This window comes from Ornithodoros turicata, chromosome 3 (assembly GCF_037126465.1).
Source record: "Ornithodoros turicata isolate Travis chromosome 3, ASM3712646v1, whole genome shotgun sequence".
NCBI lineage: Eukaryota > Metazoa > Arthropoda > Arachnida > Ixodida > Argasidae > Ornithodoros > Ornithodoros turicata.
The window spans coordinates 106,684,561-106,709,057 of record NC_088203.1 but is presented as its reverse complement, the minus strand read 5'-3'; the positions used below and the strand labels follow the sequence as shown (position 1 = coordinate 106,709,057).

At 45.3% G+C, this 24,497-nt stretch overlaps 1 protein-coding gene across 6 annotated transcripts in view; it reads right to left on the bottom strand.

Moving 5' to 3' along the window:
- LOC135387627 (uncharacterized) overlaps positions 1 to 24,497 on the bottom strand; it is a 119,426-nt gene that overhangs the window by 13,443 nt on the left and 81,486 nt on the right. For all 6 annotated transcript variants that reach the window (XM_064616731.1, XM_064616736.1, XM_064616732.1 and 3 more), the window contains one exon: positions 12,343 to 12,455. In XM_064616731.1, the coding sequence (XP_064472801.1) occupies positions 12,343 to 12,455 (113 nt within the window). The remainder of the gene's footprint in view (positions 1 to 12,342; positions 12,456 to 24,497) is intronic.

Below are 24,497 nucleotides of genomic sequence, written 5' to 3'. Positions count from 1 at the left end.
TGGCCCGCAGTAGTGGAGGAGTAGGAGTAGAGGACGTCACCAAAAGATGAGATGCCCCTCCGATAACTTTCCGCCGGGGCTATGATGTCTTTCGGGCATATGGTATGATGGCCGATGTAGAAGAAAACTTCCGCAACTTACTGGCCGCTGACCCTCGGTTCCAGCGATCAGTCGCAGCGTTTTCTATGCATCCTATTCGTGGCTGAGAAAACCGCCAACTGCCCGTTCGCTTGATCTTTTCGGGCTGTTCTTTCGCTTGTCTCTTTAAGCACTCTTTTTGGACGCTGTGTTGTAACAGGGCACCGGCAACACAAGAAAACATGTGACTGAACGTTTGCCGGACGAGTCCTAGTGGCCCTCTTCGCACTGCAACTTCGCGCAAGGCAGGTCGTATCAAGTTACAGGTGCCTCCCTCGTTCTCAGAGAAGACAATCCTCAAACCGTCACAACTGGTTAGGTGAGGCTAGGTTAGGTTCTCTTCATGAGCGCCACGTTCTCCATTTTATTTTTCTCTGTACACCCAACCAAATCAGGGTTAGAAATCTAAGTAACTAAAACCGTGCAGAACCTTTTTAAGAAATCCAAGAAATGTTCGAAAATGTCAACATTGCAATTCTGTAAGAGGTTACTCCTCGTTAATAGTGATCCATTAATTGGGCTTAGGCTAGCGGAATGAACATAAATAAAATATATTTCAAACTGCATGAGGAAACATGGAAATGAATGGATAGTAAAACCGGACAGTCAAGAATGGCGGAATCTGCAGTTTGTACAACATATGTTCGTAATTTTAGTACGTACGACAACCAAAATATCGTCTGTGATAAACAGAGATGAAATGCCGCTGAACATTAACGTAATAAAATGTAACGCATTACTTTCCAAAGCTGTAATGAGTAATGGTAATGCATTACAAAATAAAAATAATATTTTGGGTGTCGTACAATCTTTCCGGGTCCTATGAAAATTCCTGCGGGTCCTATGAAAGATCAGACATATGACACTGACACGTGGTCTTTTGAATCAGTTGTATTTGTACGCACATGTGCAATGCCATTCATGCATGCGCCCGCCCGCCCGCAGGATCATCTTCCTTCCTCCTCAACCGCTCACCCTTAACCAGCAATGTGGACCTTTGCACGTCCTGATATCTGCTCATCTATCCCCAGTCTTAACCGCAAGTGTGACATTCCCGCACCTGTAGCCCTCCAATTCGCTCTCGACTTTCTGCACACTACGTATCAGAGCCATCGCCAGGTATATACACGGATGGCTCAGTCACGGCAAACAGCTCGGGCGCTGCATTTTATATCCCTGATAGTGGCTTTCAGCAAGCCTTTGCCCTCCCCTACCCAATGTCCTCTGTAGAAGCAGAACTCCTCAGCATCGTGTCGGCTCGAAAGCACTTGCTCAGCCTGCCGGCTGAACAGTGGGTTTTTCTGACTGACAGCGAGGCTTCTCTGGATCTGCTGCTGTCCTTCCGTCCCAGCAGAATATGAGCTCTCCACGCGATCATACTGCAAGTACTGCGAGCTCCCACAAAAGTCTAGGCTACTGGCCATTCTGTGGCGATTCAGTGGATCCGAGATCACGTAGGCCTTCTTGGCAACACCCGTGCAGACACAATAGCAAGACACGTAACACCTAAACTCTCCCCGCTGCCCCTTAACGACCCCCGCCTGTTCCCTGCACATTCGCCAGTGGCGCTGTATCCGCACCTGGCAGTTCCGAGCGGACTCTGCCTCATATAGTTTCGTACGTCTCATAGATCAGGACTTTACTATTGCCTACCTTTGCAGTAGAGGTGAAGAGTCACTCCTCCATCGTCTTCGAATGAATGTTCCGTGGACACCCTCACACTACACTACCACTGAGCACTACCTATTATCCTGCAACCAGTATCCTCTCACAGACTCATCCTCCAACGCCACTTGCAACAATTTGGCTACCCTAACGTCTCTTTGGCCCTTCAGGGTCCTGCACAACCAGAATGTGGTTACTACCCCCCCCCCCCCTTCTTGAGCTTTCTTCGTGCCATACCGGCCTCTCGTCCAGCCTCTAAGGCCCCTGTTACGTGCGTGTGTTTTTTTTTTCTTTTCTTTTTTCTTGAAGGAATAGCAATTCGGCCTACGCCTGACTAACCTTTCCTCGTTTCTTTTTTTTTTTTTCAATAAACATATCCCACCCCCTTATTCATGCGGTATTTGTCGTTTCTAAGTGCACTATAAACGGTGCTATCTTAATCGATCCCTAATTTTATTTTCCCTTCCTTTCTTTTATCTCTCACTCGTCCATCCCTCGCCTTCTGTTTGTTAATTAGTTTATTTCTAGTTTGCTGTATTTACTTAGCTTTACTCATTTTATTTTCATATTCTTTCGGAATAGCAAGTTGACACACCGGTTGGCTGACCTTCCCATCTTTCTTCCTTTCCTTTTTCTCTTCCAATAAATACCCCCTTTTTTCTTTGGCGGGGTGGTTAGCGGACCTCTTCATCATTCTGCGAAGCGTACGGTCGATATTGCGATGCATTTTTTTCCCCTCCTCTATCCTCTCAAATGCATGAAGGATGCATGCAAGCGGATGCTCATGCAACTTGATACTTCGGAGGCATACGCGAAGCAGCAAACAAAGTGGGGTTGCGGAAACAGAGTTCTGACAGTCCACATTATCGTAGAGACAACATTCCCGTCTTTCCGATCTGCCCAACTCGTCGAATGCATTAAACGTCGGGAGAAGATAATTGGACCTTGACACTGAAACGGTTGAATCGAATTCTCCGACGTAGCAAGATGATGTCTATGCCAGCTTCTTGATGTGCCTTCGGGGAAACTCGGAACTTGCTTCTTTTGTGTTCCTTTTTGCTGTATCATTCATCAAAATCATTGGCAATGGTTGATTCCGGATCACCCTGATCTTGCAGAGGGTCTTCGCTGTCCCAGTCGTTCCTTTATGACACGGGTCTCAAACCGAGTGCCGTTCACCTTAGACTACATCATGCATGGGGAGAGGTACGTAAAAGGAATAATAATATATACATACTAAGAACAGGAGCGGTGCCAACAACAAATAAATCGTGACTATAACCTGGGGTGATTCACCACTGGAGAGCAGTGCACTACCCCATTACACGCGAAACATTAGATGTGAGATATTAGAATGAAGTTTTGTGCAAGTACAACAATCGAGCTCTCCTCCACTGGCTGTGCGGCGCTGCGCCACAAAAAAGGAAGGTGAAGAAAGAAAACAAAATATGAAAGAAACACCAACGATTATTGAGGTACAGAGTAGGACTCTACAGCGTCTGGAGCAATCCGGTAGACAAGAGGAACTCCAAGAACATCAGAAGGCATCGACGGTGTTGCACGTGGCTCTGATATGGGCCAAGAATTTCAGCCAGGTTTAACGTCTGTCAGCTAGCAGTACACAACTGAGCACAGAGTTACCGTCTCTCCGTTTCTTAGAGCTGACATTCTGTTAGGACATGCTCAATGTTCGCTACGACGCCACATTTGCAGCATAGGCTGCTGTCACAGTATCCGATCCGGTACTTGAATTGGGGACTGAAGGCTACATTGAGACAAAGTCTGTGCAGGAGGGACGCAAAATAGCGTGGTAAACGGTCTGGAACGGTGGTGGCGGTCCATTTATAGTGTAGCAGGACGGTGTGTATAAAAGTCATTACTGAGAAATTCTGTAAGTAAGCTGCGTTTTCAAAAGGGGCACTGGAAAAATTAAGAGTGAGTTTGAAAGAATACATAGTTCGTGAACTCCGTCCGGGATAACTGAATTTATCTAATTACGCGCTGCAGTGCCGCCACTGCTTTCACTTGCAACGTCTAAGGACGCCGATTTCTGGTCTGCTCTATCAATATGACTCGTAAAAGATACAAATACAGTCGTCCTCGTATTAAATCTAGATTATAGACTAGATGTTACCCGCATGTAGAAGCCTCTACATGACGGCTTATCGTGAACTCAAACCTCGTAACAATGACGTGCGCACTGGTTTTGTGAAAGCAGGTGTATGCAATGCCGAGTGATAGTACACTATGCGAATAAACTGCTGACGTTGAAATGGCGTTTCAATTAAAGAACATGCGCAAAACTGCGCAACGAGTAAGGAAGTACGAAGATATCATTCCGATTGACATGCCGTCAACTTCTATTTTTAGTGTATAGGAAAACTACGGAGGTGATAACAGCTAGCAGAGTTTGCAACTCTGGTTACTCTGCGCCAATTGGCTACTCTTTGCCCTTGTGGCTAAAAAAATCCGTTGGCTACCTGGATATTTTTCTAAAACTCAAGCTCTCCATCATCAAAACGTTTTGAGTGAATCTCAATTCCATTGTTCGCCCCCGCACCTGAGCTGTTCATCTCGCTCCCGTGCCGGTGGTGAGGCACACACGTGCATTCTTTGGCTTGATTCTGGCGATAGAGCAATGGGAAAGCTCGCTAATGGAAAACGTATGTTCAGGTAAGAGTGGTTAACAAACGAGGAGCTATAAGGTATGTGCCTTGTCAGCGTTTAAATTCCGCCTTTAAATAACTTGCCGGTTTGGTTTCAGATTGGATTGAGTCTGTAAATGACGGTGCAGCAGTGGAATGGAAATGCAGGATTCGTGCTCACTATTCAGACTTTCTGAAGCATGCGAAAACAAGGAAACACAAAGCATCGATGACTCCCCCTCCACAAGCACAGCTGCCGAGGATTCTGCGGGCTACGTCGAAGCAAAAGCAATGTACTGCTCGAAAAGAAACAAGAATAGCTCTCTTCGCGGCAACGCGCATGTGCGTCTGTTCGTGCTGTTTATGAACTGGGAGAGATCCTGACAACCCAGCTGGATAGTAAATTCCAGATGCCCCGATCCAAGTGCACGGCAGTAATAATGAGTCTTCTAGGGCCGTATTTTGCTGACGAGATCGAAACAGACATTGGCTCGGGAAGCTATCCGCTATTAGTGGACGAATCGACGGACGTATCCGCTAGAAAGCTTCTTTGCGTTGCGGTACGCTACTTTAGCGGAACGAGAGACTCCATCCTTTTTTGGAACTGGTGGAAGGCCACTCCCTAAACCTTGCAGCCGTAAAGGCGATGGCAACTATACCTTCAAATCTCGAGTTCATGATAAGAGAGACGCACAGTTATTTTGCGCACAGCTCCGTAAGACAGGCAGCGTACAAACTAACGTGCGAAGAGATGGGGAGATCAAGAAGGCGCGGAGTACTAGCGTTGTCTGCAACGAGGTGGCTTACAGTTGCTGACTGCATAGACAGAATATTAGACCAGGGCCTCTATCTTCTACTTGTGCTTATCCTATAACGCGTTGGCGGTGGTGGCGGTGGTGGTGGTGGTGGTGGTAATGGTGAAAGGGCTTGCCGTTGTCGGCCTCACAGAGGTGTGAAATGTCACGACTGACGCCCTGGGGAATGTGCGTCCTGGGCCGTCTTCTCAGAGAACTGTGCCGACATATGTCTGAAAGCGCCCGAAGAAAACCCAGGAAAACCCCAGACAGCACAGCCAGCACCGGGATTCGAACCCGAGTACGTCACAGTGTCACTTCGGCTTGTGGCGGTGGTGGCGGCTGTGGCTTGTGATTCGCCACGAGCTCTTGCGCGAGCCAACCAAAGCGGCCTTGGAGCGCGCGAACTTTAAATATAACGATAACGATCGCTATGTGAAAGTTGAAGATTGGGGCCCAGTACGCAACATTGCAGCAGTATTTCAGAAACGTTGGGGGAAAAGAACTACAACGCGCGTCACCTAAAGGAGATGTACCGTGATCCCAAAAAGCACGCTTACTTACAGTTCTTGGCTCCTATCTTGAACAGTGTACAAAGGGTGAAGAGATTTTCCACAGCGTGACCCTCGACCCTATGCAGCTCTTTCAGGATTTTTACAAACATGTATCGGGGAGTTCTTCGTACGCAAGAGGGTCAAATGACTCCCGTTAATTGCGAGCATGTTGTCGATTTTCCTCGATGTAGAACAAGCAGACCTCGGTGACACCTTCCTGATGCAATTACAAGGAAGCGGGCCGCACAAGACAGAGCAGTGCGCCATAAAAGTACGGTGCATGGACTACCTACAGGTCCTGGCCCGCGAGTTGCAGCGACGGCTCCCGAACTCATCTTCTGTCATGTGCTAAATTGAAATTCTCTGCCCTCGGTGGTGGTATGATAAGAGGAAGAGGAAGAGGAACGACAGCACATGGCCTCAACCGACGTCTTCGTCTGCCGCACCGTTTGTTTGGCTGCAGCGCACATCGACTAGAATCAGAAATGAGGCAGCTTAGCGCACTGCAAACTCCTGACGAAGAGGACCGGCCGCTTCCAGCTTTATGTACAGAGTGCGAAAGTACAAAGATGTAGCGGGAGAAAGCCCATTTTCGCACTTAGTTGATGGAGGTTTCAAGACATTGTCCCTGCCGATTTTGAATGCTGATGTGCACAGTGTATTTTCTGCAGTGACTATCACAAAAACATATCTTAGAAACAGGATGAAGATTGAACTTTTGCGCTAAATTTCACGGGCGAAGTTCGGGATAAGGGTTGCTGTTGCTCCTCGAGCGGGATGGCGAGGGTATCTTCTTCTTCGTCCTCGGGGTAGTGGGCGAGGGTACCTAAGGGCATTAACAGTTACTTCTCCGTCCTTCATTGCACGTGCTTCATTGTTCCCAAGTCTCTGTTATAACTCAAGTGAATAACTCAAGAGATATATCAACACGAGCAGTCGAGCTGTTAGACCGGCAACAAAGACGTTGAAGAACTCGGCACTTTGCTGCAATGAATAAAGTAGCAGAATCAAATATTACAAGCATATAAAATAGTTGCTAGCAGTATTTGCTAAATATTTGCAACTAACTATATTGCCTATATATAGCAATATTTGCTAGCATAAAAATATATTGCTAGCAAATAAAATATTGTGGCTACTGTCACGGCTACTTTTTGATACGTACGTGTGGCTACTTTTGGCTAGTTTTTGGCGTCCAGATGGCTACATTTTGCCTCGGCGAGTTGGCAATCCTGAGAGCTATGCAACCTTTGCGATGTTGTAAGATGATCAGCTCATGTGCTGCCGAATAGATGTGTTGCGTTTGTCCCTCTGTGTTTCTTAGCCTCAGCTACGACTACATTGCCAGATAGAGTTGAATGGAACGAGAGGCATTTGCGCTTAATGTTTCATGTCCAATTTTCCAATTATTTAAGTGGAAGCCAGAGGTGCTCCGGTGAAACGTCAAATGATCATGGTGTATGTGACAAAGGTTTACTTTTCACGACTACGAGACGAGCTACGAGACGAGCTACGAGACTACGAGAGACGAGCGCCACACTGAGTGTGTGAGGAAGAAGAAGAGACATGAACCATGGCAGATATTTCACAACCTCCCATTCAGGAACTGCAGAGACTGGTGCACGAAGCCTTCAACCACCAAGTCCGGCTACTGAGCTCCGTTTCGCTCTGTATGCTCCTCGTCGTCACATGGACCAATTCAGCCATAAAGCTCGCCCGTCAGAACACAGCCAGAAGTTGGATTCAGCCAACGACCGGGCTCCTATTTTGCCTCGCGCTCGTCATTCTCGGAATATTCAGCCTAGTACTGCTCTTCTATTTCCGCTGTTACCAAGTGGTTAGGACCATCATGGCAATATCTGCAATTTTCAACACTTTAGTATCTTCCTGCCTTTTCACGGACTTCTTCCTAACTAACCTTGGCGAACCGGTGGATGTCATAACGGTAATCGTCGTCATATGGAACGCTGTCGTCGTCCAAGTCGTGGCTGTGTTCAGTAAAGGTCCCCTTGTCGTCCAGCAGGGAGCGCTGGTGCTTATCAGTGCCTGCGGGGCAATAGTATTAATCGCGCTCATTCCAGTCTGGGCAATGTGGTGGATATTGGCTTTGTTACCAATGTGGGATTTTGTCGCAGTCTTCTGCGCATTCGGACCGCTGGCAGTTGTTATAAGGCCCAAAGAGAATCGTGCACAAATGTCAGTGAAACTCGGATTCTTTGCCACGGGCGCGACGGGGAAACGTCGTGATGTATCTACCGGTGACGCCCCGTCGCTCAAGCAAGAAGGGAAGCGGCTTCCAACGGCGCAGAACACGCAGTCAGCAAATCCTTCGAACAACGCAAGAAATAAGTTGCAGACTTTTGTGAGACATGGCGTGAGACTGGGACTCGGCGACTTTGTGTTCTATAGCGTGCTTGTAGGCGAGGCCTCGCTATTCGGGAACTGGAACCTCACCGTCTCTTGTGCTCTTTCCGTTCTCTTTGGGATGTGCCTGACTGTTGTATGGATCGCTTGCGCTACATCGCCAGTGCCTGCTCTTCCCATACCCCTTGGATTAGGGTTTATTTGCATCGTCCTCAGGGATGTCATGAAAGAATTTAGTAGTCGCCTACAGGAAAGGCAGATATTTATATAAACTAGAGTAGCTATTATTTACCTTATTCAACCAAAATAATTAGCCCAGAGGGTCTTACTGTACTGCAAACTTCTCGGAAACATGGATAAGAAAAGATTGTCATTGGTTCCTCGTCAAGGACGTGTGGCGAAGCTGACTCCGTTCGTCCTGGTTATCTGAAACAAACTGCGCTCTGCATAAAGGCAAGAGAGAAAATTATTCAACTGATAGCAGTAACGGTAAAGTAAGCAATTCCACTGATCGACCTGGATCGCGGATCCCCTACAGACGAAAACTATGGCGCTCCAGTAAACAGCCTGCATCTGCTGGGAAGTCGTTGCGCGTCTTGAAAGATGCGCAAGTGATGAGAGTGTTGATGGAGTTCCGAATGGAAAGTTTCTCGCCGGAACAAGAACAAGCCTCGAGGGGCTTAAGAACACGAAAGAGTCCAAACACGGGACCTAGTAGTAGAATCACGTGCAGAAGAGAGTTCTTGGGAACCGGCTGAGCACGCCTGGTACGATCGCCGGTACGACCGGTTGGGAGAGAAGGAAGCGACGTGGGATTATCCCTGGCGATCGCTTCACTCCCGATCGTTCTCTTTCGAGGAGTCCCGAACTATAGTCCAGTTTACCCGAACGAAGTTGAAACATGACCGACGCCAGCGCGATGGATTTCATCTACTCTGCAGCAGTCAAGTATACCGTGTCTACCGCACCTCATCAACTGATAAGATTCTGATGCCATTGGTTCCGGTAGGCAAGCTAGATTCACGGTCGCGTTCGATCCATTTCCACTCCAATTACAAATGCCCTTCGACGTTGAAGGCTTCATTCAGGAATCCCAAAGGAAGATCACATGCCCGAGAATGCAACTAATAAGACTGAAAAAAAAAAAAAAAAAAAAAAAAACGCAAGGGCTAGCAGGGTGCAGTAAGTAGAAGACTGTGGCCACAGAGCGCCTAGTCAAATAAATGTTATGGGCATGCTAGATCAGGAAGGCCTATTAAGATCCCGTGCAAAATAACCCCAGGGAATATCTATATGGCGCCTAGTTTGTTTCCGTGCTGTACTGAAGTTATTACTTGAACCGGTACATTCATGGCACTCTCGCAATATTCCTCCTTGCTTCTGTGTATATCTTTCATATGAATGCATCTATGCACAGTCCCCAAATGCACATATCAAGAACCAGGGAAGCACTTTGACTGCAACTGCTGAAACGAGAGGTATCACACTACTTTTAGTCCTGTCCCTCTCTTCCTGTTTGGCATGCGATAGAGTCGCTACAGTCGGGTGCGAATCTTTTATTTTCACTGCATATCTGCTGCTCAGTGAATATTTGATACCGAGAATAATGCGAACAAAACTAATAACACAAACTATAGTATACAAAGTGTTTGGTTTTAAGCGTTACAGAATTTTTATAAAGGAACAAGCTATGAGAGCAGCATAGATAGCAACGGATAGGCGGACATCCTCTGCAGAGTATGTAACTACAAGATGACTAGCTAATTACCTAAAATCGGTTAATTAACTATTTAATTAGGGAATTCCGGCAAAAGCGAGATAGCATGCACAGTGAGAGACTAGCCTCGTTGAAAGTCATTCCACGTAAAAAAAAAGAAAAAGAATCGTAGTACGTATAGACGAATCATGTGCAAGTTTCCCGTGCAGAAGGCTGCACTTCTTCAGGTCTACTGGTTAGACTTGAAGACGTACTGCCTTGTGCACGAAAGTCCCGTCTCATTAAAATTTAGATGCAGTCAACCAACTCTTTGTTTAAGAATCGCAAAACACGCACGTGCGTTAAGATATCAATCCCAGAGTTTGATATGCAAATGAGCCGAAACCGAAACCGCGACGACCGGGAACGCAGCGCGTACAGCGCTCATTTCACGTCGGAGGGTCACGTGATTTGGAGCGATGGAGATGATTGGAGTAGGTGCCGCCCAGCTGGCCAGATAAGCCTCCGCGGGCGAGGGTGATGCGCTCTTGGTGAGGGGGGTTACGTCCCATTTCGCCTATTCCCATCTCGCCTAATCCGGATTATCGGATTAAAGAGGAGGGAGGGGTAACTGGCGTTAGGCGAAATGGGATCTCATGTGCGATCTCATTAGGCAAAACGGGACTGTCGACAAGTGGGCGTTACTTACATGCCCCGCCCAGATTGTGACGTTTGCAAGAAATGAATGCGCTCGTCCGACGACAACCTTACGTCGTCCGAAACAAGGACCTTTACATTTGCAAACGAAGGTGTGCGATACCACTAATTAAAAAATGAATCGATTGTTAAAAATCGATTGAGTAAAACGTTTTCGTTGATTCATGAATGGATGGATAGATGAATGTTTGACGTAAAAAAGGGATAAGTTTCCATACAGACTGGACACGGAAATGGACCTGCTACCTGCGATTTATCCAGGCCCCCCCTACACCCCCTAACATCCCCCCCCTTGGAGGAGACCCTCTAAAATCTTGTGAGATTGCGCAATATTGAGTGAAAAGCATGTAAATGCACTCCCTTGCACGACCCAACACCCCCGCAAGGACGAAATTCTGGGTAAACCACTACCTGCTACCACTTTGCAGATCACTAGCAGGGACACAGGTCTTTCGTGCGGCTCAGGGAATTGGACTTGGAATGAAAAAAAAAAGGCAGTTTTTTTTTTATTTTTGCTCACTTCAAAAAAAAAAGAAAAAGAAAACTCCACTCGTGAAAAGAGCGGAGGGAACACGAAGGCATGGCGAAGGGTACGCCGTGACCAACCAGATGGTCGTGACGTGATCCCTGTGCACGTGACCTGTAGAAGACCTCATTAGTTTAGCACAGAGGTACGAAATATATAACAGGTAAAGTGACTTCTGGCGGCACGCTTGAATAGAACTAGCAAAGGGATAAAGTTGTTACGTGGAGATGCGTAATTCACTTTGACTTCCCGACAAAGAATAACAAATTTCTCGCATTTACTTTTCAGGAAGCATTAAAAAATGCATTTAACGCATTGCTATGCTTGAATAAAACCAACGAGGTTGTAAAGTTATGTGAAGATTGAAAGTGACTTTTGGCAGCACGCCAGTGGACCGCCTTCTTTCCTCACGTGACAGGGATCAGTAGGCGAAGTGGGACTGTCTGCAGCATACATTAGGCAGCATTAGGCGAAATGGGAATAGGCGAAGTGGGAAGACACGGTGAGGGGATGGGTAACGTATGGGCGCTCCTGAGGGGACGCTTTTTCGATTTCGGCTCATTTGCACGTCAAAACGCGGGGATGGGTATTTTAACGCACGTGCGTGTATCAGGAATTTTTAAACGTGGAGCGGCTTTTACTAATCTAGTCTCTGATTCTGCTACCTCGCTTTTGGTCGGAATTCCATAATTAAACGGTTAATTAATGAATTTTAGGTAATTAGTCTCCTTGTATTTACATATTCTGTTCCAGACGGTGACTGTTTGGCCGTATAACTCAGTTGCAAAAACGACATCTATGTTGCTCTCATTGCTTTTTTTATACATATTCTGTAAGCTTAAAACCAACCACCCTGTATATACGCAATAATAAACGCAACTTTTGACTGCATCCAGAGAACAAGGGCACAAAGCATTTTAGGGATCCACAACGGATCCCTAAAGCTATCCTTGGTATCCGTAACGAAGTACTTGCCTGTGTCGTGTAGTGCCAAAACGATGCACTGAACCGCACGCGGTAAGTCGTTTCTCCACCAATTTCGAACCAACTCTCATTTGCCATCAACTCTCACGCGAAATGACTCCTTAGAGACGACGTTATGAACGTCGCAAAAGCCCTTCCAGGCACAAGTCGAAGGCGAAAATTTTGGGTTGAGACGCATAAAACATGTTATTAAAAAAGTTGTAGAACTACCTTGCGAGTTTCGATGTTCATTATGTGTCTCTCGAATATGAACACTTACCGTGTAGCCATGGCGATCGAAACCGCTGCGCATGCGTAGATGACAACCACGTTAATCCAACCAATGCGATCGCAAAGTTGTGCCACGCTTCGCTGTGAGCCATCGTCGAGGATCTGCGGATGGAAACATTGTTTTAACGATTTCGTAAAATTTATTCTCAAGTGCCTTCGCAGCGTAACACGACTATACTATGAAAAGACAACATGACCGCATAGCACGCTCTGCATGAACCACTCCCAAGTATGATATGCTTATCGCTTCTGAATTGAAGAGAGAAAGATAGGGACACCTTTTTGGTGACCCGCGTTCGAATCTGGGCGCCGCCTGCGCTGTCCGGGTGTTTTCCCCGGGTTTTCCTCAAATACAGTTCCCTGTGAAGTCGTCCCAGGACGCACGACGCGATAGTCGTGACGTACGCTCACGCGTGGCCAATTACGGCAAGCAGTTCCACCACCACCACCTGTGTCAATCTGGATATGCGATAATTAGAGAGCGGCTTTTTAGGCAGTCACAGGGAGTGCTGTTCATCGCATAAAACATTCAAGGCTAACCAATGTTCAGTATCATATCGTTTTATCTTCCGACTGGAAGGAAAGTTGATAGGTAAAAAGGTGCGGGCCTCTTTATCAGGTAATCGGCAGACAGAGCGATATCACCCAGAGCCCTGGCATACAACGTGCTATATGCTGTCAAGAGCGACCCCTGCTAAAAACCCGCTCTCTAGGGGTAATTGACACAAAAACGCGTACGCCCCTTATGGCAATGGTTGTCGCAAACAACCGAATTATGCGATGAAGCTCAGTTCTTCTTCTTGTGTATACTTGTAGCCTTATCTGCTTTCTGGCCTGAAATGTGTTTGTTCGGATCGTGCGTTCCGCTCGCCTCGTAAGCTGCTTACCTCTCCTTCTGCGAAAATATTTACTGAGCTTCAAGAATCTTGGTTTGATCCAACTCGCCCATACCCGCACTGCGGGTACATCTATTTTGGGCACCTACCCCATCAACTGTGCGAGATAGTTCACTCATACCATGCAACATCGTACCGAAAGAATAGACTTTTCTCCGCTTATTTCCAGATAAGAGCCACTCGGTAAACCCCGACAAATGCAACAGCGGAAGATATATACATAGCCTTACTTCCGTAACTTGTGGTTATTGTCTGTATTTTTCTTTTTTTGAAATGACAAGCTAGTCGAACAACGTTATTTATCTAGTTTATTTAACGCAACAACAAGTTTGAAACGGTAAGAGAAATGCACAATCCGAGCAAAGCAATATTGATGATGACATTCCATGACGGCGTATTTTTCCTTTTTTCATCCAATGAGGCGTTTGCAACGAACGTCAGTGAATATTCGTACGGTTCAATCGTCAAAGAACGTCCCATGGGTTAAGATAAGCCCAGTTCACGAGAAGTTGCGTGTTCCATTTTGGTGCGAGATTTCCGTGTCGTATTTTAGCAGTAAATTATGCGCTCCCTCGGTGTTGTTGTTCCCAAACGTGAGGCTTTACGGTATCACTGGGAGTTAGCAGCTGTACAGGTCACAGTGGCAAACCTACTTGTTTTATTGGTAGCTAAAACTAATTTCTAAGGTTTAAAGGTACTTTGCCATCTAAGGTAAAGATAGATGCCACTTTTATGGTCACGTGCATGTGACGTTTGCAGCGATGTACAGTACAGTCGGGGGGCGAATATCGAAATAAATGCGTCTCAGAAATCGCAAAAGAAAACCATGTGGCATCATCCGGTCGATGGGCGTTTTCAGAGCCCTTACCAAAGCAAGACATATTATCGTGCCATTGTCTCCCAAACAAGACTGAGTGCGCAGAGACAAAAGTTCCTTTAAAAGGCACGAAAAATCCGTATAGCAACCGTATAGATCTTGGTTACTCTGTACGACTGGATGTAAGACTTACGTCACTCTCTGAAAAAAAACTACTCGTTCAAACGGGGACAAAGAAAAACTGGAAATATGTATGGAGTCATGATGGTGGACTATATGCACGAAAAGGGTCACCTGTGTGAAAAATCAGCATGGCTTTTCAAGAACTTGTTAGGGTATATGCACTATGTATCAGCAACTATGTTGCGGTCGTAGGTAGTATATGGTAGGTATTGTGCCTGCCTGCCTCTTCGATTTACTGCAAGACCTGTCCTCCACGAACTTTATCGCCAAGCAGTTTCAAAATAGACTAAATGTGACTGAAACCTCGGCTATTATTTTCTGCCACGATACATTTGATTCCCGCTCAATCGCACAGATAGGCAGTGTCCGAATTTTTGTCCAATCATTGTCATAATAAGTTGTAGTGGATGAGGCAATCAAACACTGAAGGACAAACATGTACTTTTCTTCAACTCCCATCATTCCATTGTTATATTCTAGGCCACAGGTGACAATACAGACCACCCTCTGAATGTGTGCAACGTTTAATAGATTTTCTATACCAGCTCGTTTCTTACGTGCGTGATATAATATAACTACTCATTTAGTAATGGCAGGTGATTTCGGTATTGACGCGCTCACGGTATCTACTTCCCTGTCGAATTTCAAAACTTTATTGTTATTAATAGTACATATTTATCACTAACAACATTGATCCTATATCATCTTCTGGCTTGTTGCCATCAGTACAGGTATCAGCGATCATTTGCACATTTTCATTGGTATTCTTGCTTCTCATGAAAGATCCAGTAGGCAGACACCTATTTTACACAATCCTATTCATCAATCACCACTTCAAGCATTTCGGAATTATCAATGCCATGGGAACACGTCCTAAAGGAAATCGTTGCAGATAAGCCATATATGAGTTGTAGGAATACAACAACTACACCGTTCCCCGGTTAGGAACAGAATGAGGCTCGTACCCCGTTCCACCCCTTCTTTATTGTCTCCCGTGGTATCCCACATGAATTTCCTAGTTAAAATTTTCGCAAATTGGTCAAACACTTTCCAGTCCAACAATACGAAATATCGAGAAAATTCGTAAATCCTGGATGATAAAAGAACTGACCCGTACGATAAATGTCAGAAATTGACTATGCAAAGAGTTCTTGAAAAAAGGTGGTTAGAAGACCTTGCCAATTTCAAAGGCTAGTCTAATAATTTAAATACAAAGCTAAGATAAGCACACACAAAAAATACCTAAATCGAGTTTTTAAAAACCGCCGCTGACAAAACAATTCGGCAGGCATGCACACCTCATATTTTCCTGGCAACACAGCAGTGTAGAGTGAACAACCGTAAATCAGCGTACATTGCCACGCGTAGACGTAGCTAATGAGTTTAAGCCGTACTTTCCCAACAAGACAATGCATTAGGAGACGAAGTCTCTTCCTACACAAGAAGGATCCCTAGAAAGCCTTTTAAATGATGCTTACAAATTCGTCCAGATTTTGCTTTAATTTTTATAAAAGAGCTACGACAGCAGCATAGATGTCGTTTTTACAGTTGATTTATACGGCAAGGCGGACATGCTCTGGAGGAGTCTATGACGTATGTAAATACTAGATGACTAATTACCTAAAAAGGATGAACTACCTCTTTGATGAGGGGATTTCGGACAAAAACAAAGTAGCAGAATGGGAGACAATCCCGTTGAAAGCCATTCCATTTTTAGGCAATCTCGAAACGCGAACGTGCGTTGAAATATCCATCGCCGAATTTTGTTATGAGCAAATAAGCCGAAACCGCGACGGCTTTGAGCGCAGGAAGGGCAACGCTCATTCTACGTCAGAGGGCCACGTACTTTGAAGCGATGGGCGTGATTGGTGTATAGGTTCTCATGTGCTGGTCAGATCAACCGCTTTGCGGCTCCGATAAGCTTCCGTCGGCGAAGGTCATGCGCTCCTGAAGCGCGATGTTTTGGTTTCGGCTCATTTGCACAGCGAAATTCGGCGATGGATATTTTCACAGCACGCGCTACTTTCAGGATTTTTACAAGATAGAATGATTTTCAACGATGATTGTCTTCCATTCTGCTATTTCGTTTTTGCAAGAAATTCCCTAAATCGAGAGCTAATTAATGAGCTTTGGCCAATTAGACATCTTGCAGGTACATGCTCTCGTCGTGAAGATGTTCGCCTGGGCGTAGGACCCACATGCAGAAACGGCATTTATGCTTCTCTCATGGTAGATTTTTATTAAAACAATACGTAACGGATAAAAATGAACACCCTGTATATCTACGCTTTTCATCATTAATGTATACCATACATTAACTTGTATTGACCTTAGCACACCTACTTGTCTTACATTACATTAACTTATTTTTGTGCTCTAATAGCAATTGTATCAGTGCTGCATGTAAAATGTATCAACGGGGGTTGGCCTTGCCTCCCACCGCAGATGTGGGTAAATAAAGCTCGTATTTATATTAGTGTGGTCGTTAGTAGACCGTGGCTTCCGAAGTACAGTATTTACCGCCCCCAATCAACTGACAAGATTCTGAGTCATGCACACTACCCTTGGTTAGGTACGGTTGATTCACGGTGACGGTATCAACCATCTACTAACGCTCTCTATTATTCGCAGTCAGCCTCACTGTTACTGATCTACGATGTACCTTCTTCAGATATTAGCCAGTATTAGTATACGGTTGGTAACATCACCGTCAAGTTACCGTACCTACCTGAACCAATGACAGCGTGCGTAGCTCAGAATCTCATCTGTTAATTGGGTGTGGTAAACGCGGTATCTTATCAGGCTCCCGGCGGCGGTATACTGAAACTCTCTATTAATCTTTTATAAGTATACATGTCTTCTCCGTTAACCGATGATGATGATCCGGAGTTTAATGGCGCAAGGGCAGCTTAGGCCATAATGTGCCAAGACAGATGTTGAGTATGTACTTAAACTAAAAATATGATGATTATATTAAAACCAAACACAAATCAAAATGGCACACTGAGAGAAATGGGACTGGTTACAGATTATGCAGTTGGCCAATGTCCTTAAAGAACTTAAAAACATGTATGATGGGTAAAAGAGGTTCATCCCCCAGCATTGCCAACTGAAAGTGGTAAAACTCGTGAAAATAATGATGACGCTCTACCTCGTAAAGTGGGCATGTAATGAGTAGGTGGAATACAGTCAGCTGCTCCCCACAATGTGTGCACTGTGGCGGCTCTTCCCCGCGCAACCAAAAACCATGTGTCAGATGGGTATGACCAAGCCTTAAACGACTTAAAATTATCCCCTGGAGGCGATTATCGACCCTACAATGGAAGTTTCCCATTCTCTGCTTAATGAGCCCAAGTTTATTTTGATGCTGCGTGTCCCAGTGCTGTTGCCATTGCGAAGGCCGTGAAGAGGCACATCATCTTTTAAAATCAATCAATCAATCAGGCACATCAAATGAGCTAATGTGAGAAGAAAGCGCGGCTGTCGCAGCGGCGTCTGCACATTAATTCCCGGGTATCCCGACATGACTGGGCACCCAACAGAAAGACAATCGACGCTTTGTTCGCTAAGTATTGTGCAGTCAAGACCAAGTGGTTCCTTTGTTTGTGTAAGTTACAGATAGCTTGGAGGGAGCTGAGGGAGTCACTGTAGATAACTGAAGATCGAATCTGCTGTTCCAGGATATAGTTAACCGCCAATATGACCGCATAGACCCCAGCACTAAAAATTGATACCAGGTTCACGAATCGACAGGATTTTGTACAAGGTGGCCATTGCACAGGAAACAGCACTGGCAGTGTTCGAGCCATCTGTATAGACGTAGATCTGTATAGATTGTAGATACGGTTGCCATGAGGGAACTCCTTCATCAACTTTGAGAACTGGAGTGTGATACTGAGGAAACCCACAAGCGTCGATTCTCTGTAACAGACGCATGCTAAAAGGAGGGACAACACTGGGCTTACTAAGGAAAAGCTGTTTGAACCGTGTTTCCTTCACACCAGGCAGAGCTGGATGGTTCGGGTAACCCCTTACCCTGAATGCATACGATATTGAAAGGTACATCCTCTGTCTCTCCAAAGACCACTCATTGCCTTCAACATAACGGCTTTCGACTGGTGTCGTGCAGAAAGCACCAGTTATCAAACGCAGCGCCTGATGATGTAACGGATCAAGAATTTTTAGGACAGATTGGCGGGCAGACCCATAGACAATGGAAGCATAATCCAGTCTAGACCGTACCGTGGAAACATAAATCTTGTGTAATGTGTCTCGATCGGCTCCGCAGGATCTGTGAGATCTTTAGAAGGTTCAGGGACTTCCTGCATTTGGTCTGAAGAGTTTTAATGTGTGGTAAAAAGGTAAGCTTGCTGTCAAAGGTGACCCCAAGAAACTTGTGTTCTGATTTGACGTGGATCTCGTGACCGCCCAGATTTGGAGACGGTGGTGGTAACATTCCTCTCACCCTCGAAAACAGGACTGACACAGCTTTCTCAGCCGAGAATTTAAAGCCGTTTTCAGATGACCACTTGTTGAGCCTGTTTATTGCTAGTTCCACTTGCCTTTCGCATAGTGTCAAGTTCGCAGAACGACAAGATATTTGAATATCATCAACATAGAGAGAATACGCTATCGAAGGTGGGATGGCACATGCCACTGAGTTGATTTTGAATAATGTAACATTGAGAACAGATCCCTACGGGACATCGTTCTCCTGACAGAAAGGATGCGATAACACAGTGCCCAGCCGGACGCTGAATTTTCTGTTTTGAAGAAAATCAGCGATACATCTAAGGAGGCGTTCCCTTATACCGAAAGAATAGATGTCTCGAAGAATACCATATCTCCATGCAGTCTCATACGCCTTTTCTAAATAAAAAAAAGACTGACAAGCAGTGCTGTCTTCTGACAAGCTTCAGGGATGGTTGTCTCCAAACGAATGAGATGATCCATTGTGGAACGTCCCACCCTGAAACCACATTGCAGTGTTGATAGACATTTGTTTTTCTCAAGAAAATGGACGAGCCGACCGTTGACCATTGGTTCAAATGTCTTGTTTATACAGCTCATTAGAGCGATAGGTCTGTAATTGCTCGGACAAGTTGGTTCCGATTTTCCAAGACGGTGGTAATGTCCCTCCTAGCCACACCCGATTAAAGAAGTGTAACAAGAATGTCCTTGACTCGTCAGACATGTGATGAAGCATAGAATACATGACATTATCTGGGCGAGGTACGGTCGCTTTTGCAGAGGATAAAGCTCCTAAAAGCTCCACCAGGCTAAACGGCTGATTATACAAATGGTCATCGGACTTCGGTACCGGGACGCTTGCCTTTACCATGCAGGTTTGATTACTAGGCATTCCAAAAGTTCATCCACACTTCATGCCTATACATGTGGGAAGGCCTCGGAGTTTTCAGAAAAACCCGTCGGCCAGGGCCTGACCAAGACCCCGACCACCACCATCCAAGGCTTCAACCCTTCGCCTTACATCCCCTCGGCACGGTACGGATAACACTTTGGGACTGGGGGCTGGGGTCCGTGGTGGCGCCACTCACCAAACACCCGCTTACACCGATGCCCCCTGCGGGGTTTTCCCTTTAACGGCTGCTGCGAACTGCATAATCTATTCGGACTGGAACATGGATTGTATAGCGTTCGAAAGAGCTTCCATCAAATGGACAGTTCCTTGCATATCGCAAATGCCATTTGCAATGTCATTGTCTTCGAGGGGGAGGTGGGGATAAATTTATTAGAACAAAGATAAAATGAATGGGAGGAAACGGTCACTAAAACGTGACGTCGGCTTGTTATTCCGGAAAGAAAAAAGAAAAACTAAAATAAAGCAAAGGGCAAAGAAAAAAATAGGAAATAAAGGATAAACAAAAAAACAGTGAAAGAGGGATGAGATAGATTAAAGACAAAGATGACTTAAAAATAAAAAAGACGACCAGGAAACGGTGAAAGATAGATGAGATGGATTAAAGTAAGAGATGCCTTTAAAAAAGATTAGGTTAATGCGTTGACGGTGAAGGGTGAGGGTGGGGCACTGAAGAATAAGATGGCACGACTTGAGTTCACAGGCTCTTCATGAGACCTGTGTCGCTCACGAACGTCAAAACTGCCTGTGGGCCGCCGTAGCGCAGGCCCTCCTTTTTTTATATAATAAACATATCCCCTCTCCCCTGTGTGGGATGTCGTACTGGGCCGAGCAGAGTGGCGAGGCCATTGTCCTGGTACGGAGGAAAGAACCTATATGGGAGTACGAGTAGCACACAGAAATCTGAAAGGGTTTGTCGTACCCGCCGTGCGAATGAAGCTGGCCACAGCACAAGCAAAGCGGAATGGGGCCAAAACTCGCGTACCACTTGTTTGTCGCCTACTCGACGAAAGTGCGCTGACTAAACTAAGCGCACTTGTTTGGCAGTATATAGGCCTATTTATAGGCAATATATAGGCCTACAGTATTTCCCATATCTTTGCTGATGTACACAGCATAAATACGCCATAGCGTTACTACAAGCGACCTTTATATGGTAAGTGCTATAAATATAGACACGCTGTAGTTTGTGACTATATATTAGTATACGTAACAGATCACATCGATGCCGGAAACCACAAGGACCTCTGTAGTCTCTCTTGTGTCATTTAACAAAAAGGTCGCCGCTCATTACTTCACGATCGTCGAAATGTTAAAAATGTCCTCGTGTCCTCTCCTTCGCCTTCATGTGGAGACTCAACCTGGCCCAGTGTGATTGGTTACAAATCGTAAAACGCGACCAGCAGGCGTACGATATGTTTGTGCAGCTCACATCTCCATTTTATTTCTCCTATCATAATCATCACATTTGTGAAGTTCTTCGACTGTTGCTAATCTAACAAAAAGAAGGTTGGAGGCGAAAAAACGACGCACTGACGAATGGGTAAATAGAGCAATTCTTGGAATGATCAAACAAATTTTTGTGGCAGCGCTGTAGGCGTCATCCAGCTAGAGTACTATAAAAACAAGTTTCAGAGTACCATAGCCAGTCTTTGCCCTCGCGATGCTTATTGGCCGAATCCACCATATACCATCCCATTTGTTTATTCATTTGGTTATCTCTTGTACATGTAATGCTGCCATAGATCTCTGACCCTGGTGATTAAAGTACTACAGTGTGACGTCTGTGTTTTTAAATCAAATTATTGTATAACTGATAATATATTGTCTCTACCTAGGAAAACTTTTTGCGCTTTGTAATTGTCTATGTCCGTATATCATCTGTACACGCAGTAGTTCCGTCGCGTATCGTCTGCACAGATAATCTCACGCAAGCTTACATAAAATTGTATTTGTCGCAGAGCGCCGGCACAGCGGGCGTGGAAGGGAAATGGCAGCGTTGCCTGGTTACGTGAGGCGAAGCCAAGTCAAGCCAAGCAGTTGGCGGTACTCTGAAACTTTTTTTTTCTAGTACTCTACATCCAGCAGCTGTAAAAAAAAGGGCACCCTCGCAAAAAAAAGAAAAAAGAAAGGCAAGGCTCGACCATATGCAGGGTGTTTGCTCTAACGTGTCCAGAAATTTTAGCTAAAACGAGCGCTACTGTTCAGCTACTTGACTAAGAAACGGGTGCTGCTAGTGAAGCAGTACCTGTTTCTTACTCAAGTAGCAGAAAAGTACCACTCGCTTTTCTTTTATCGCTCGCTTTAAATATAATTTCTGGACACGTTAGAGCAAACACCCTGTATATATGGTCGAGCCATGACTATGCATATGGCTGTGAAACTTGCACTGTGCTATCCATTAGACAAAACAGCAAGTGAGCAACATATAACATCGATGGCAATTGATATACTGAGGCTGGAACACATAGAAGGGACAAATACATACAAAGCCTCAAGTGCCTAAGAAATTAATGATGAAGACGGAAGTCACTGAAAAGGCACTTATTCTTTCTTTCACAAAGGGCACTTCGTAGGCACTTGAGGCTTTGTATGTATTTGTCCCTTCTATGTGTTCGAGCCTCAGAACATAAATTGTCATCATGTTCAACAGATGCCGCTTGCGTCGATCCCGTCGTATGAATGTGTGTATGAGGGAGAAAACATGCAAGAGTGAAAGTGGGATGAGTGAGAGAGTGGTTGGTTTGTCCCTTCAGATGATGCACCCTTGGAAGTCGCTGGGGAGGTGTCTTAGCTTAGCTCAATTGGTAAGAGCACTGGACCGGTAATACAGAATATGTGGGTTCGAGTCCTATACAGCTGGCTAACCTTTTCAGTGACTTCCTTCTTCATCATATAACATCAAGTTTGACCGCAGGGAAAGATTCGTGGCCCCCTCCTGAGCAATGTTTGAACTTCTTTCCAATTATTACGAAAGCATAATGCGCAGACGTTACACAAACGGAGCAATTTAGCGGACAACAAGGCTGACGGCGGACATGCAGCGGATGCCAGGAGATACCCGGTGGCGGGGAAACGCATCTTCAAAATGTGAGGCACATTTTGCAACGTAATACATTCAGAGTCACTGCATTCACAGTGAAATTATTAGGATAGAAATAAGGATCCTGTATGCACTCGTGTCCTTAAGAGTTCCCCTTCCCCTTTTATCCCTTCCCCGAGCAACGTGCCGCGAATCTAGGCAGGCAGACCGCTCGAAACCCCTACGACATCAATAAATGCAATAAAATGAAAGATCAACGATGATCGTGTCAAGAACGAGAAAACAATACGAATAAGATATGTACATGCCATTTCTATCATTAGCGTTCTGTTTCCCCAAAGTGTCGGAGGAGATATTTCTCCCTTCGTGCGCGTAAATAACCCGAGTGAAGTAGGACATTATTGTTTTCCTACAGAGGCAACGTCTTCCGGAAGTGACCATACTTCTGCTGTCTCCCTTTCTTTCGAGAAATCGATACCGCAGAGGCAGACCCTCGTGCACGGAAGTTATACGCCAGCCCTTTATTGGAAGAGCCTCATGCGACTAGCCTGTTGTTGACGTCAACCGCCTCATTGTTACGGTCGCTCCGCAGCAAATCCCACCAACCGTCTCACCAATAGCAGTGGTTTCTGACGGAGAACCAAGTGACATGGTAATGAATGTCAAAGTAGCGCACCATTTAATGGAGACTGCTGTAGGAATGAGAAATATATGTCCCTGTGGCATCCGAGCTAAACTTTCGTGTAGGTCGGAAGGCATGACGTAAGCTTTGCCGGTTTCAGGCCCTTTTCATGGAAGAGCCGTTCTTTAATATAGAACGCACACATGCTTATTGTGCGTCGTCATCAAAAGAGAACCTGCCTATGGAGGTGCTTTTTGAATGGCACTCGATGATTCATAATACAGAAAGCAGCGTGATTTTGCTGTCAGTGACGCCATCATTTGAACCAAAATGAAAGACGCAATTTCATAGTGTGCGATACGATAACAATATCGCCCAAATTAGCGACAAATATCTACTCCCGGTTGGACAACACCCTATAGCAAGATGAGCAACATTTTGGGATGTTTCCTCGTTGGTTCATTCCGCCAATTATTTCCAAAGATATAGGATCACAGTGGCCCGTGCATGATATGTGCACTATTCAGATTTATTTATTTATTCATTTCTTTAGTAAATTTATTTATTTATTTATTTGTAAGTACTCCTCAGGGCAGAGCAATACAGAGGGGAGCTAACACATCCAACAAATGCAGAAAAAAGGCAAGAACAACAAGAACAATCATTAAATAATGAATGACGATGTCAAAGAGGCAAGAAAACGGTTACGGCTATTAATTTACAATACAGCTACAGTCAAGTTCATCTATGACGTTACCCAGAGCTGAATGAAATGCCGAGAAATTGTTAGCTGTGACAAGTGACGTATATACAGGGTGTCCCAGAAAACGTGTCATTGAATTCTAATAAAAAAAACTACGCCACCTAGAATCATGCGGTCAACGGCATTTGTTCTTACTAGGTTTTTGCCACCTCATGATGTGCGTGTCATGTAACCTAAGTTTAATTATGTAAATTTTTGCAACTGAACTCGGAAATTTCTCGAGTAAAGGTCACTTTTTTACCCCACCAATGTGAAGAGCGTGTCTAATTTAGTCAAATTAATGATAATTGACAGGGATATTCAGGAGCTATCCCATCGGAAAAAATAGCCGAACATCATGCTCTACAGAGGTCGCACAGAATAGCGCACGATGAATTTTTCAGCGCAATCTTTGTCAGACCGACGAAAGGAGGTTGGAAACTCAGCCCTCCCCGATATAA